General features: G+C 46.4%; 1 protein-coding gene across 1 annotated transcript in view; it reads left to right on the top strand.

Annotated features, from left to right (window-relative positions):
• The window catches only part of LOC138516098 (bifunctional 3'-phosphoadenosine 5'-phosphosulfate synthase 1), a 507,726-nt gene that overhangs the window by 180,211 nt on the left and 311,121 nt on the right, over positions 1 to 16,394 (top strand). Inside the window, exon 6 of the mRNA XM_069630925.1 lies at positions 12,506 to 12,619. Coding sequence (XP_069487026.1) covers positions 12,506 to 12,619 — 114 coding nt within the window. The remainder of the gene's footprint in view (positions 1 to 12,505; positions 12,620 to 16,394) is intronic.

Consider the following 16,394-nt stretch of genomic DNA (forward strand, 5'->3'; position numbering starts at 1 on the left):
AGACTTGCTGTGCGAAGAAACCATCACTAGACCCTTGAACAGTGCTAGTAATATACTACCATTTTCCTTCTCTAAAGTCACTTGCTTATTTGTGTATGCAGAGTAAATGTCTTACCGTATTTCTGCTAAGAAACGCAGAGTTACTGATAATATGATAGCATTGTCTTTTCACTTTCTAAAGTTGCAACAAATGTAACCGCAGTCCCAAACAAAGAAGTGTTCTTTGAAGTATATTAAGTTTTCTCAAGTATTTAAGATGATTCTGGTGTAAATATAATTTTATATAAACTGTTTGTGTAAGTACTTCTTTGATGTACATATGAGTTCAGTGTACTTACCTACAGCTCAAATCTTCCTCTTAAGATAAGCCTGACTGCTCTGCCACTCTAACCAAGGTTCCAGTAGTAGTACAGACTGATGCTAAGAGTTGGGGGATCTACAAACCCCTGGGATAGTTTACTTCAGTCTTACCTCCTGGTGGGACTCTAGGAAAACTCCCCTAACACAGGCACTCATGACTCCATGCAGAATCATGAATATTTTGTATTTTAATAAATATGTCTGTCTTTATAAATATGTAGTAAAAAATAAAAATACCCAGGGAGTTTGGCATCTGGTTTGCCTGCATGTTCCCTCGACTTGTGCCATGAACAGGTGAGCTTTGCTTGTTTGGTGTAGTCGGCGGCCAGGGTGAATAGGTTTTGAGGCTCAGTCTTTGGTTGGGTCCTGATGCTGATGTGTGGGGTGTAATCCCATCGATTAAGTTCAGTTTCCCTATTACGATGTTCCCTCTTCTCCTGTGATTGTGTTTTGGATAAACTGTCGGTAATGGTGTTCACATTCTCGTATACCTGGGGAAAATCAAACTTTAGTTCTAAAGCCAGACTGGTTAGTGGGCCTGTGTGGTTTATTTCCTGTTTGGAGCACACACTAGTTTTAGTTTGCTTTGCAGTTTGTGACCTTAAATACGAGCCACAGGGCCACTGCAGTGTTCTGAATGTGAAGAGGAGTGGCATTAGGACATAACGTGTGCTAATTCTAGGGGGTCTGAGATTTGGGAGCAGTTGATCAAAAGCCTTTTGATTTGGGCCCTTTCTATTATTTCTGCAGGGCGTATTGTTGGATGTCCATTTATAGTTTGGGTTATTAGGAGGCAGATGTGAAGACTGGATTGCTATACTCTGACCTGGTGGACAGATGTATAGGAGGCCAACCTAGTTGTACTGGCGTTATACTGAGGCATGACTTGCTATAAGGTATGCTGCGTTATGAGAGATAAGCTATACTGATGGTGAGCCCTGCGCATTGTAGATGCGACGTTCCATGGATGCGCACCTGCTTAGTTCATTGATCCAGAGGTTCAAGCATATAAGAGTCTGCCGAGCCCCAGTTTGCAGCGGTCAATCGTTTCCCTGCACCCATTGCCACCACTAGGAACGATTTTTCATGTTTGGTGAGGTCGACTTCCGCCCCCAGATTCCCAAGAGTATCATTTTGGGGTCCTTTGGAATTGGTGCTCCTAGTATGTTCGACAATATATTGATGCATTCCTCCCAAAAGGTTTGTAGCACCTCACAGTCCCATATCATGTGAAAAAAGGTACCCATCTCTCGTTTGCATCAGAGACATGTCCCATCTCCGGTCTCCCCCCCCCCCCCCCCCATCTGGCGATGGTCGTGTGAGGGTAATAGTAGCGGTGGAGTATCCTGAATTGTATCAGTCTAAGTTTGGCTTCGATACCTATCTCTCGAGGGAACATCAGTGCGTCCATCCAGTCTTCTGGTTTTAGGTCACCTAGATCCCTTTCCCAACTCTCCTTCAGCTTAGTGAGTTCTTTAGTGCCGAAAGAGTTAAGGGCTTGGTATAGTGTGGGAGCAGGATATTCTTGAACCAGCGTCGGGCCCACACCATGGGTGTCACCATTGTACATGTGCCAAAAAGGGTTTTGACACAATTAGACTGTCTGGACATGAGACGACCCAACCAAGTAATCGGGAGGGAACGTCATCAAGCCACCACTCATAACAGACATGATACACCTACTTAATGGAGGTCAGGGTCTTCTCCAAATTAGATTTAAACGAGCACTATCATCAGCATGTACTAAGCCCATGGTTGATACATCACCACCTTTGTGACACACTTGGGGCTATACCGCTATAAGACTCACCTTTGGGGTGTTGTCGTTGGCCGAAATATATCGGGCCGAACTCCACAATGTCATCAAACACAATCTGAACTGTCTAAACTACAGTGATGACATTCTGGTTTTCGGCACAGACACAAAACGGCATGACAACACTCTTTCTAGGGTATGCATGGCATTGGAACTAGCAAACCTCACCTTCCACAAAGACCAGTGAGAATTCTGCAAAGGCACACTGCGATTTTTATGTGTATTCTATTTTTGGGCACATCTTCTCACCACCGGACCTAGAAAAAAATGGCTACTCTAAATGAGACTCCCCGGCACTTGGTGCAGCAATCCTTCCTAGCTCTTGCAAGCTACTGCACACGATACATCAAAGACTTTGCGAGTATCAGTGGCCCCATGAGAGATCTTATGAAACAACAAATCCCTTATTGATGGTCTGCAGAATGTGAAGAAGCTTTTGAGTCATTTGCCGGAGGATATCGGCAGCAGAAAACATGGCATATTTTGACAACACAAGGAAGACTGAGCTGATGGTGGACATGAGCCCAGTAGGACTAGGGGCCATTTATTTTTTGCACAGGTGGATGACGATGCATCTCACCGACATCACATAGTGTCCTATGCGAGTAGGAACCTGTCAGGAACACGCATACTCTCATGCTGAAAAAGATAGCTTGGAAGTAGTGTGCGTCTGTGAACATTTCCACCTATTCCTGTATGGAAAGCTGTGCACCATAATAACAGATCATCGGGCATTATTGTTCATTAATGGCAACCCTCAGGCGAGAATGCCTTTATTAATGGCAGGGTGGGTGTTACGATTGCAGGGCTATGCTTTTAACGTAATACATTGACCTGGCAAGGAGGATAATCCGGATGACTTCCTTGCCCGACTGTTAGGGGAGTTTTCCGAAAGTCTATCTGTCTTAAGAACTTTTAAAACTATCCCTTGGTTTACAGCCCCCAACTTTTAGTACAAGTCTGTGCTACTCAAAGGTTTGGTAGTATGGCAGAGCAGCCAGACTTCTCTTAGGAGGGAGATGTCAGCTTTAGGTAATTACAATGAACGCAATAAATCCAGAGGCCCAAAGAAACTCTTACACACTTTTGGTTAGTAAAATATTTATTTTATATACATAAGGTAAAGTTATATTCGGGTAAGTAAGTACTATTTTAAACTAATACACACAATCGAAAACCTACAATTCCTCAGGTGAGTAAACCATCCATAAGTTTATAATTATACAGTTAAGTGAACACAGTTCAATGGTGAGTAAAATCACTTGTTATAGCAACTCAGAAAATGTTGTGTTGTAGGAATAAAAAGGTTCAGCACCACCAACAACAGCAGGTTAATACTTAAAGACTTGTATTACTTTTCAGTGGCCTTAAGGCTTTAGCAGTCAATCCCCTAAATAGGTATGAGTCCTTCAAATTCAGAGTGGAGGTAAACCACGCAAGGCACAGATGCAGAAAAGACAAGGTTTCAGAGGATTCTTCAATTACAAGTAAGTAAAGGGAATTTGTTGGTCAAAACAATTTCCAGGACCTTGGGCAAGGCTCCCTATGGGCGCAGAAGTATTAGGCCTGGGCGAACACCCGGACACCAGAATCTGCACTCAAGCAACAAAGGAACGACAGAATGATTCGAGGTATGTACTGCCACGAGTCCCACAGTACCTGAGGATTTATGAAGAAGATGCAGCTGGATTCTTTCATGGTGCAGCAGTGGTGGACCCGCTCTTAGTTCCTTGGTCGTGGTGACAAAAGGAGGGATTCGGGAAGGGATGTCGCAGCAGCAGTCGAGAGAAAGGCCTCTCAACAAAGTATTCTTCGTGCTCCATCGGTCTACAGTTTTGGTGCCTTTTCACAGACTCCAATGGGGAACGGTTCTTGTCTGAACGATTTATATCGCTTGTACGGTCCTGCACTCGGGTGAGGGGACTTTGAGGAGTGGGATCTTGCCTCTGCGGGTCCATAAGGAGTACTCCAAAGTTTTGGCAGAGTTTGTTTACCAGAAAACGATGCACTGCAGGATGGTCGCCAAACCCCAGGGTATTGGCGGATTGCAGGCCAGGAAGGTCACAGCATGTTCAGGGATGGCTCAAATTGCAGGTAGTCTTAGGTCTGATAATGCCCACCAGTGCAAGGGAAGAAGTCTACCTCTTTGGAGCTTCCCTGTAGATTCGAAAACTGGGTCAGGACAGCAGCGGTCATTTCAGCGCGCTTCAACAGTTTTCTTCTAATTTGGTTCTTCTGTTGCAGTGTTCGACTTGTCTTTTGCCTCCGGATCCTCGCCTTTTATCTAGGAACCCAGCCAATGAGCAGTCATGCAGCATTCAAACTTTGGGTGGCTGCTGCCCTTTTTGGACTGCCAACCTCCCAGTTGGAACTGAATCCAGGCAGGCAGGCCAAAAGGCAAAAGGCTGCCGAGTTTTGTTGTACTCCCTCGTTTCCTGTCTTCAGACACACTGGAGGGGCTTTCCAAAGGTTTCCCGCCGAAGAAGTAATTCAAACCAGGACCTCCCCCCACCTAGGTTGGTAGAAGGACCAAGAAAGGATAAGCCCACAAGAAATGGCGGGGGAAAAAAAAGGGGGACACCATTTTGGGCCAATGGTGACTCTTCTGTGCACTACCGCAGCTGTGAAGCCAGCTAGGTTAGGAAAAATGCACAAAGGTTGGTAGAACATGTCCACTGCCACCAGCCATTCAGGTATGCCTGTAACTGTAACAGAAATGTTACAGGAGCAGCGAGAAGGGGGATACACGGTAACCTCTCAGCACTCCACATAGGGTGGTGTGTGCTGATCTCACAAAAGGAAAAACTAAGAAGCATAACAAGTATCCCTCTAAACTTGAGAACAGTAGTTATTAAGGAAAATGAAAGAATATAAAAAGTAGAGCCCAAAGGTGCAGTGTGCTGCAAAAGTAAAACACAGATGTCTTAAAAAGTATGGAGGAAAGCAGGACTCCATAAAACAAAGTAAAAACATCACAAATGGGGTTCCCATGGTCAGAGCAAAAAGAAAAATGAGGGGAAAAAGGCTCCCATCAATCTGGATAACGGGAAAAAGGTCCAAGAGTCCAGCAAAAAGTGCTGGGTTTGTGGGGGAGGCCCTCACATGGAGATGTTTAATTTGTATGCTAAATCCCCCTCGACCTAACACTGGCATCCACTGAAGTCATAAATGTCGTAAAATCTTCTGTGGCCAACAGGTATATCCACAAAGTAGTACAACAGACTACTCTGGAGGTTGTGGAGAGCCTACAGTTTAATACAGGAAACGGAGCAGGTCAGGGCATAATGCAACATGGTGGAGTCTCTCAAGTCAGTGGGGTGGAAACAGGCAGATGGAATCACAAGAGGTTGAACATTACATCAAAAATCTTTTAGTGGTCAAAGAGTTACTCTCGAGGTCTGGGGGCGGGCACCACTTCTCATAGGAAACAAACTAGCCATACCCTCCGCACCGAGGCGCCAGGTGATGGAACTAGCACATGAGGGACACTGCGGTATCAAGTCAACAAAACGGCTGCTGAGGCGGAAAGTGTGGTTTCCACGGCTGGATGCTCGAGTGGAAGAATTGCTCAAAACGTGTCCCACGTGCTGTCATAACCTCAACAACCTAGCCAGAGCCCCTTCAGAAGAAACCTTTACCCGACAGGGTCTGGGAAGAGGTAGAAGTCAATTTCTTTGGACTGATAGATGGTGGCCCATATGTCTTGGTGGCAGTGGATGAATATTTCAGACTCTGGGAAGCACCTGTAATGGGGTCCACAGCCGCTCATCATGTCATCCCTGCACTGGACAAGATGTTTACAACGTACAGCATTCCCTCGGGTGGTCAAGTCTGATAACAGACCCCCATTCACGAGCCAAGATTTTAGGACATTTGCGGAGTATATGGGATTCAAGCACAGACAGGCGAGTAACGCTGTTGTATCCAGAGGCCAATGGGCCCGTGGGGATATCCATGGGAAATTTCAAATGAGCTGTACTACAGGTAGCTCACTGAACTGGCAAGCTGTTAGAGCAATTATTATATCAACTATTGCGGGATAATAGAAGCACGCCTCATTGCATGACAGGGAAGTGTCCACCAGAGTAATGTTTGGCCGCAGCATACAAACTTGGGTGCCCTATGTCCCAAACTCCACAGAGACCTAGCAAGAAGACGAGGGCATGAGAAGTCGAGATGGAGAATTGCACCCATGCCAAGCGTCGGGCCGCGGGATAAGGCCTGGAGGTGGGTGATGTGGTGGTCGTGCGATAACCCAAGTCCACTGGCTATTATTCAGAAATGAGGCTCGATGGTGACAGCAGAAGGGGACTATCACCAGGTGTCGAGGAATTCCTCACACTTTAAGAAAGTGCTCGGAGGGGAATGGAGGAACGGCGTCCAAAACTACATTGAAGGACACCCATTTTTCAGTTGCCTCATACCAGGGAGATGCTGAGGATTCGGAGAGTGGCGGGAGGGAGGACCCGGTCAGGAGCGGACCGAACCCTCTAGAAGGAGACCGACAGGAGTGACCGCTGAGGGCCCGGATTCCACCCCACTGACTCATTGAAGAAATGGGGTAATGAGGACTGCTAGTTTAAATAGGGGGGAGGTTGTGGTGTTGGGTGAGAACTTTCTAGTTGTCCTTGGAAGGGGTGGGGTACAGGGGCAGGGGAGAGAAAGGGAAGGGGTGAAGGATGCAGGGAGATTCACGTAGAGTTAGTCATTAAAGACGTGCTCCATGCACCGCGTCCTCTTTCGGGAAACGGTACAGTGTGTGGGATTACCCTGGCACCCCGTAGCAGTCCCACGTGGTGACCCTCCACATATACTGAACCCAGAAGGTTTGTTATGCGATCCATAACAGATTGACTGCTATGTGCACAGTCTAATTGGTTTAGAGGTCAGAAAGGCTTCCGAATGAATGGTATTTAACACAAGTGACTACAAAATGGAATAAGTCAGATTTTATTCGTGAGCAATATTAGCAAGGTTTCCCATTGTTTCCAATTGCTGTAATGCATTTATCAACGTAAAGCCCCAAAACAGAAGTGACTTCAGGCCAAAAACAGAGCGTGGTTTTAAAAAAAAAAAATCTGTATTTTTGCAGCCACATCACATTGAAGCATGCAGCACCTATTCTAAAAATCTCTCAGGCACATATCCTTGAAGTAATTGAAGGCTTGAATTTCTGCAATAACCACTAGGCGGGGGCACAGGACAACTTTTTATGTGGTGGTTGGTTACAAATGATTTATCTACAATGAAAATAAAGATTCATATTATCCTTACTTTTTAAAGTGCAAATACCGTTGACTTACCAAGCGGTGATTTAATAATGCAGGATCATTTGAATAGTGTGCACAAATTAATATACATTCTTGGCAGTTATTGATCATGTCATTTAAATCATAAGCACCATGCAATTTATTTTGTTAAAATGTTAACATCTCACATATGCTCTACAGCAGGGGGTCTGCGATCTTTGGCTCTCCCTATGTTTTGGCTACAATTTCCATCAGCTGCAGTCTCCATAGTTAGTGAGGGATCATGGGACTTGTAGTCCAAACATCTGTAGAGTAGCAGGTTGCAGACACCTGCTCTAGAGTCGACTTGCTAGTCTTCCAGAGAGATCCAGGACCCTCTGAAACCTTTTCTGTCTGGTGGTGAATCTGCCGACTGGTTAAAATCAGAGCGGCCCTTTACTAGAGAAGCTTCCTTTGCCACCTCTTAGCTCTTTGGTAGATGTGTCGTCTGTCTCCTAGTGTAATACTACCTGGGTTACAGTTTTTGTTCTATAAAGCCATGTCCTCCCTTGTGGTCAGGGAATGCTTTTGAGCAGTGGTTAAAGTGTACAAAAAGTAGTAGTTCAACTCTGTTCCCTGCTAGTCTGCCCCACTCCCCACAAACCCCATCGCCCCGCCTCCTCCCACACTCCAAACCCCTGCTATTTATGGTAATGTGCAGTGCAGTGCACTGAAGTGCAAGCTTCAACTTCTTCCAACACTTTCATTTTAAAATAAAAGTATAGGAGCAGTGAAATTTAACAATAAAAAGTTTGGGAACACCGCTCCAGCCCACTTAGACCTCTGCTTTTGAGAGTCTCTTATTGCGATAATTGTCCCTTCTTGTAAGGGGACATGTTCTTTCTATGTTCAAATATTGCTTAGTTCATGTGTGAAGAATCTGGCAAGGTGCGCTCAGGGGTCAAAGTGGGGGGCTGGGTGGGGGGGACTAAAGGGTACGGTGTTCCCTTAATTCTCGGGGCAACCCGTCATCATTCCCGTCATCATTCCCTTACTATGTGACCCACAAAACCGTTCCAGAACGGCAACTTTTTAAGAAATTCTTTTTGTTTCATCCCCATTGGGGACTCGAACCTGAGCCCTGCTGAGATCAAGCCAGTGCAACATTGCACTGCGCTATCGCTCAGGCGTTGGCAGGGGATTATTTATTTCGATATGCTGCTTCGGATACAAAACCCATTCCCAAGCAGCGAAAACCTCCAGCTTGATCGCGATCCTGCGTATGAATGGCTGAAGGCTCAGACTTGTTGGCAGGCAATGGGAGGGGTGTGCCTGTGGCTGGCCATGTTCTTTAAGAGGTGTGAACGGAGGATGGTGAAGGATGCATGCTGAGTGGCACAATGACACACTAATGGATGTCTTTTAAATGCCTTTTCTTTCATTGTTTTCTTCAGTTTTACTAGAACTGTTGTAAAACACATAGGCTAAATAGTGTAGGCACCCAGGCTCTCTTTCATGCCCCTAACTAGTAACAATGAACCACATACCATTCTGTGTGGAATAAAAATGTGGCCGTAGGCTTTAATTATTATTTACAGCAATAATAAACACATGATCAAAAAACAGGTGTGCTTTTGGACCCCTCGCGTCCAAGGTGAGTGATGCCTTGTACCAGCCGATGGTTCTTCAGAGCTTGTTCATGCTGTGTTTTGGTGGTCTTTCCACCCTTCTTCCAGCTCTGCTGGCAAATCCCTTTCTAGGCGTGCCTGCAAGCCGGACCTTTGCCTCGATCCTTGGCTGGTTCCTTTCTCTCAGCCCAATCGGCATCCTCTCCTTAGACGTGCACCTGCTACCCACTGTCTTACCTGCTACATTATTTTCCAGGGTGGGGAAACTGGGAAAGCACTGTCTCCCTCCTTCCCTCCCTCCCTCCCTCCCTCCAGTAAGCTTTACCTGAACTGGGTGTGCTGGCTTCCCGTTGTGTTTGCTACCTTCCCAGTAGCACTTTTTATTCCTCCTCTTGTCTTTTGTTATTCTCCTGTGGGCTGGGCTCTCCCCTGGCCGCCTGCTGCCTTTTCGCACCTTTCTTTTCTCTATCCTTTTCAGCCACCTGTTTTTTGCCATGGCAAATTATTGGTGACGGCGCCTCGCGGCCGTATATATGAGCCCCTCTGCCTACGCCAACCCCCCCTTCCCCCCGCCCTCTATCTTCCCGCCACCTTGGGACAATCCGGGGCCTGTGCCCAATGTTGTACGGTAGAGTGGAGGCAAGGAAGGACCCAGGTATGGGTTTCAATGGGGGTCAGGGGGTGACCCCGAGTATGGGGGCGGGGAGTGGGCAGAAAGGGGGGGGTGCGTGGCTGAGGAAACCTAGTTCCACAACTATTTTTTTTACACTTCGACCACTGGCGTGCGCTATATGTGATGTTTTCCATTTTGGGTAAAATGGTGCTGGAAGCAGTTCCCTAAAGCAACATCCGTTATAGCCATTAGCCACGCCCCTGTAGTGTCCTCCCCACAGGTGCTGCCACGGTTCTGAGTAGAACCTTCGAGATTGTTTTCGGGGTCCAAAGAGGCGGTCTGCTACATGCAGGAGCGTGGTGGCAATATGCTCTCCTTTGCCCTAGCTGTCTTGCCCCGTCTTACTTACTTACTAGTTCTCTCCAGTTGGCACTTCTTCCAAATGCTGCAAGTCGGTGTGGCAGTCTTATCCAAAAGGGTTTGCATTGGTTGTGTGCCGCCCGGCCTCCCTCCCAACTCCATCACCACTTCACCAGATTCTTTGAGAATCAGGCCAGTGGGGGGAGAGAGACACTGGTGTGTGGAGGAACCTTAAAGCTGACACTCCCCTCTTTGAAGCATCTGAAAGCGGTTTTAAATCGATGTGGGGCACCTCAAGCACACCTGCCTGGGAAACCGCAGCCACACATGAGTTGCATGCCTCCGACATGGGCAGACTCGGATGGCACTGACCGCCCGGGCAGTTTGAGACCACCGCACAGACTGGATACTTCCAAAATATTACTCTCTGCAAACACCAATGCAGACCTTGGTGGGCTCGTAAGTGCTGCCCGAGAAAGGCTTTGGCAACCATTGTTTCTTCACCAGTGTATGGCTTAATGTTGCCTCCTAAATGCTTAGCAATTAATCAGATAATATACAGAAACAGGGCTGCGGCAAAGTGTAAATGCAGTTGTTTTTATGTAGCGCTTGCGACCCTGATTTTCATATTGGCTGTTTTGCTTGTACATAGTTCCTCGACCCCACAAGGGTGAACGTACATTGATCCTGGTGGGACTTGAAGAGGGAGAGTGAAACGAGACCTCTGCAACTAGCAGCCAGAACAGTGGCCGATCTGCCTTGGAAGCGAACATGAGCTCTGTACATGGCGATGACTAGTGTATTACCCTATAATTTTGAATCCCAAAATCCTGAATACAAAAATGCCGAAACTGTAACTGGGCTTTTCAGCGCAATTATATGTGGGCGAGGGGGTTTGGAAAATATACAATTTGAGGGGAGTATGGAGGGCGGGGGCGGAGGGGTCTACCCCCGCATAAAACAGTGGATAAAGGTGCAAAAAGAAAAAATCAATGCAATATTTTGGGATTCTGGATTTTTTTCTGTCAGTATTCACATAGATTCGATGGCTAGTAGCCAGCCATTTCTTTCAAGGCGTACTGTAGGATGGGAGTGCGTCAGAAAGTAAGCAGCACTGGTACTATAGCTATGCTTCTAATGCATGGTTAGATTGCTTCCTCCTCAGGGAGCCCTGGCATTGCCGTTTGACAGGGAGAGGAGGGAGGCGTGATTGTATTTAGCAAGAAAGAGACCTAATAACCCAACAGGGCTCCATCCATAGAGGCTTTGCTGCAGGCCAGCAGGGCGAACGCTCACTCTCACTAATGGCCAGTCCGCCCCAGTGTACTAGATGGCTGAGAAACCTCAGTCCTATCAAGAAGGAGTGAAGTTCCAGAGATTCGGCACATTCACCCCCCTATTGAGTAAATCCCGTCCTCTGCCTCGTTATCAGAAATTAAGTAGGTATAGCTCGTGACTGTCCCTGTTCCACCTTTATGATTGGGATCACTCTTGTTTTGTAGAATTGTGAGGGATGAGTAGACAGATGGTTAGCCACTACCCATCCTTGCACTTGTGAGAGGCAGAAGTCCTTTCATCACAGGAGGGCACTGCTGGAGGAGCACATAGGCTCAGGACATGCCTTAACCAGGAACGCTACCAGACAGCATTCCTCCTGGCGTCATGGTCCCCTCGTCTCCCCCCGCCCCCCTCTTGAGAATTTGCGCAGACTTTCTTAAGATTCAGCCATTGGGGTGCACCATCTCAAGCTGTCACCCCAGAGGAGACATATAAACTCATTTTACCTCCAAAATGGAACAGGCGTCACCACTGCTGGCACATATCCAAGGAAAGCCAGTTCAGAAATGACAAACCTGTAAATGCAGATGTCTATCAAAATGGTGTTTGTTTACAGGATTTTTTGGAGGAGCATAGTGCTTTATGAATACATTGAAGTAATACCAGGTAATGCGTTCCAGTTACAATTACTGCATTAGGGAACACTTACGTTTTAAACTCATTACCTATTCATAAACTGATGTCAGTATTTTCCAATGGCTATGTAAATAACCAATACATGCTCCCGTGTACATATTTGGTGAATCTGCCTTTCCTAGGAGGCTATTAACTATTGTATTTCCGCATGTAGCTAGCTGTTGAGTCTGGTGAAATCAGGCGGTTTCTGCATCACCCTTATCAAATGTGTTTTCAACCAAGCTGATTGGCAGGGAAAGATTGCTGACAGCCTGGAAGTGCCCTATCACCAGCTCTGTGCACCTAGCAACAGCAGACTTGTGCCTAGTATACGTTTTCGCTAAAGCGCGCATCCCAACATGTTGTTTCAATAAGGGGAAAAAAGTGAAGCCCGAGGGACGAAAAGATTATTGATGCTCTGCTGAAAGAATAATAAAGAAAAAACATTCGTAAGATCAAAGCTGAGCCATCTGTATGCCAGATGAGAGCACTTATGAACGCGTTTAACTTTCTCCTCTCTAAATCTTACTCTTCTGTTGTCCTGTAGGATATTGTACCTGTCGATGCATCCTATGAAATAAAAGAGCTGTATGTTCCAGAAAACAAGCTTCAGCTGGCCAAAAGTGATGCGGAGGCCCTGCCTACACTGGAGATAAACAAGGTAGGGGGAGATGAGGGGGTGGGGGGGGCGGGGTCAATCACTGTTTTAACATTCCAAAGATGTGCCCCTGAATGATGTTTCACATCTCCCTTTGCATGACATACAGCAATACCCAACCTGAAACTTGGCACACCTTGAATGCCCCTGATCTTTTCTGACAGGTTTCCCAGTGGTATACCTTCGATTTTCTGGATTTCTGAAGCAGGATGTTGCTGCAGTAGGTGCCACATAAATCATAAATCACAAATATTCTGGAAATTTCCAGAAAATGTTGTGATGCATAAAGTGACAATGTGCCATATGTTTTGTGGTCAATGTCCTTCAGGCATTCGGTTGCATTGTGAGGCAGTCAGCAGATGGTAATGGCCCTCTGCCGCTTACCAAGGGTCAAGGGATGTTACCGCCCGATAACGGCCTTCCAAGGAAGGCATTGTTGCTATTGGAACATTCCACCCTGTGAAGGTAACATGTTCTGTTTAAAATAAGTAAAGGCAAAGCGGAAACATTGGAAGGTTGAGACGGGAGACTTATATTGTCCGTTATTGGCCTCTGCCATTGCATGGTCTGTCTGCAATAGAAGGTCAGCATTCTAATGGTGTACGCCCTCGGACCTGGCTATTAACGCTCTGTCGGTAATGTCCCATTTGCCTGAACCTTCGCAACTAGTTATTACGCTATTGGCACCCAGGCCGAGCAATTATCCTTTCACTGCGCTGCATCAGGTGGTACGTGCCCAGGGCCCAAATTAACTACCTGAGGGCCTATAACAAGGGCCTGAGGATTGTTGCCACCCAGGGAAGAGGCGATCATTTCCATTACTACCCCATGGTTTACTAACCACTGTGCTGAACGTAATTTATTTATCTCCAATAACACTGTGGCGAACACGTGACCAGTTGTTGGAGAGTGAAAGAAAATCCCCACCCAAGGTGGCCGCCATAAAAATGAAATGCCAGGCTTAGTGTGGGGCTCTTCTTCCACTTTTATGGCATCAAGATTGGTGGTTGATTGGCAGAGGGGGGACTGGGAAACAAGAGTTCCTGGAAATAATGTTCAAAGTGGCCCTATATTACACATTGTCACCAAAACCCAACCCTTTTTCCCATGGCAAAATTTGGAACTGCAACACAAAAGAGCCTGAGAGTGCCGAGGCCTACTGGGAAATCGCCAGAGTTCCTTATAGGCCAGTCCAGCCCATTGATTGGTCTCAGAGTTGTGGCGGTGCCACTGAAGGAGTAGGGGCAAGTGTGTTCCTGTGAGGCTGAAGGAGTGGGGGACCGGCGAGCCGTGAAAGAGACGACGGTGGGTGGAAGGCTTACTCAAAATGCTGGCTAGGATGAGTGTATTCAGCACGTGCCTTGAGCACTCTGAATGGCCGCTGCATCCACTAAGGGTACTAATAACCTTTTTATGATATGGGAAGTGGGTTCAGACAGACCACACATTCTGGGTTCCCATAGAAACTTAAAGTACAAAGGTAGCCTGGTGCGTGGGGAGAGAGAGTAACCAGTCCGCTTCCTATTTCAGCGCTGGTCGAGTGTCCTCTGTTTGGCTAAGCAGCTGAGGATCTGTAGGCAAGTGCAGGAATGGCAAGTGGTGGGAGGGAGCAGCTATTGGCTTGCTCTTAACGTGGGCACCGACTGGTGAGTGTGGCCTGCATGAAGCGAAACATGATTGACTTCTGCCTCCGAGCCTGATGCTAATATTGTAGCAGTTGAATACCGATTCCTACATTTCACTTGTTTCCTAACCACAGAATGAACGCACATGCAAAATATCTCATGTGCCTGTATTCCATACATCACCGAGCAGCAGGCCTTCGATTATCTCGAGCAGTGGTGATCTTGGTTCTACTGTCAAAGAAAGATGGGCATCTATGGCACAGATTCCTGGGTGCCTTGCCGTGTAGCAGGGAACACTGCTGAGATGATGGCGCAGCGTGCGAAGCGACGGCCTATGGTGGGATGCTTTCCCCACAGCCTTCTGGTGAGCTTGTCAGCACTATCTAGGGGGTGGGGAAGGTGTTCACCAAAGTAGAGCAAGGCTCAGTTGGTAGCATAGCAGAGCAGGCAAGCTTCACTCGTAGGAGGGGATGGGTTAGCCGCTAGGTAGTCGGGCATAATAAGTTGCGCAAAAGAAGACTGGCCCGGATCCAATGTAAAATATGTAACTGTTCATTATAGTATTACACACAAGCCACATGAAGATCAAATTAGTACCAGGCAATATGCAATAGATAGTCGGTATATTATCAAAATAGTAAAGGGTCTTAGACAAGTTCCCTCACTTCCCTAAAATCAGTATTAGGATAATTACTTAGTGTGAAAATATCCTACTCCTTATAATGCTAAAGGAGGGAGGGGGGATTCCTCCTCACACATGATACATACACATAGTCATGAAATCATAGCCAGAACATGGGATGAACATTGTTCTTTTCTTGCCCGCATCTAGTTTATTAGAACAATCATAGTAAGGAATGATCACCACTCCTAATTGGTAGATCAGGGAGGAGTGAAAAGGAGTTAGACACATTGGCATACCATAGTAGTTGGGTGATTTGAGAACACAGTAAAACAGAACTGGGTCAAAACATGTCCTAGTGTCCCCTTGAATCCCTGTAGAAAACAAATGACAGAGTTGGTACATTATCCACAATGTTACTCAATGGCCATGAGTGAGCTGCAGTGATGCATTATTCAGAAATTACCGTAAATCACGCATACCTCCGAAAGATCCCAAACTGTCCTGGTTCCAGGACCCCAGGAGGGACCTTGGAACGTTTTTACTGTATTGGTTAGTCACTTAAGTCCATTTTCCAAGTGTTTGCCTTCGAGAACGGATAAACCCAATGGGCCTGATTCATGGAGCGTTTTCCATTGGATTGCACCATTGTTTGTTTATTTATAGGGTGCCTGAAAACCCTTGGGTCGCTGGGCGCACAGAATAACAAGAATGCTTAGAACTTGGTTACAGGTTGCATATTACAGGTTGTTGGTAACATAAATTGTATACAGTAATTACATTATGTACATTCTTTACATGCAAGGGTGGAAAGGTAACAAATGATATACAGTAAATACATTATGTACATTTTACATGTAAGAGTGGAGGGGTATGTGTGTCATTGGGTCACAATGCTCAGGGTCACCGGTTTCAGAGGTCATTGCGTTGAAGCCAGGTGCCGGTATGGTGCCTGAAGCTGTTGTAGGGCTGGTCCCTTCTTAGTTCAACTGGTAGGGCGTTCCAGTACTGGGCTGCTTGCACAGGGAAGCTATTACCTCCTGTTTTTTTTTTTAGTCGGAATCCAGGGGTTTGGAGGCAGAAAGAGTTGGCTGTTCTGGTTGGTCATGCAGTGGTTTTTCTTATTATTCTATCCCTAAGGTATGGGGGGGGCTGCATTGTTCAGACATTTGAATGTTAGTGTGACAATTTTGAAGGTGATCCTATCGCTAATTTTTAGTCAGTTGTATTTTCTCCGCACATTCGAGATGTGCTCTCTAGCTGGGAGGTTCAGGGCCGTTCTGAGCGCGTTGTTTTGTAGGGTTTGAAGTTTATTGATGATGTAATTATTTGTGCCTGCATAAAGTGCATTGCAGTAATCCAGTTTTGAGAGGATTAGTGCATTGGCTGGGATAATGCAGCTAGCTGGTGACAGGAAGGGTCTGAATGCTTTAATAAGTTTACAGGTATAGGCTGTGGATGAGGCCAGGGAGTTCACTTGTTTCCTTAGGGACAAAGTGGAGTCCAAATAGAAACCGAGGGTTTTCACCTC

Source organism: Ambystoma mexicanum, chromosome 6q (genome assembly GCF_040938575.1).
Source record: "Ambystoma mexicanum isolate Mex_15411 chromosome 6q, UKY_AmexF1_1, whole genome shotgun sequence".
Lineage (NCBI taxonomy): Eukaryota > Metazoa > Chordata > Amphibia > Caudata > Ambystomatidae > Ambystoma > Ambystoma mexicanum.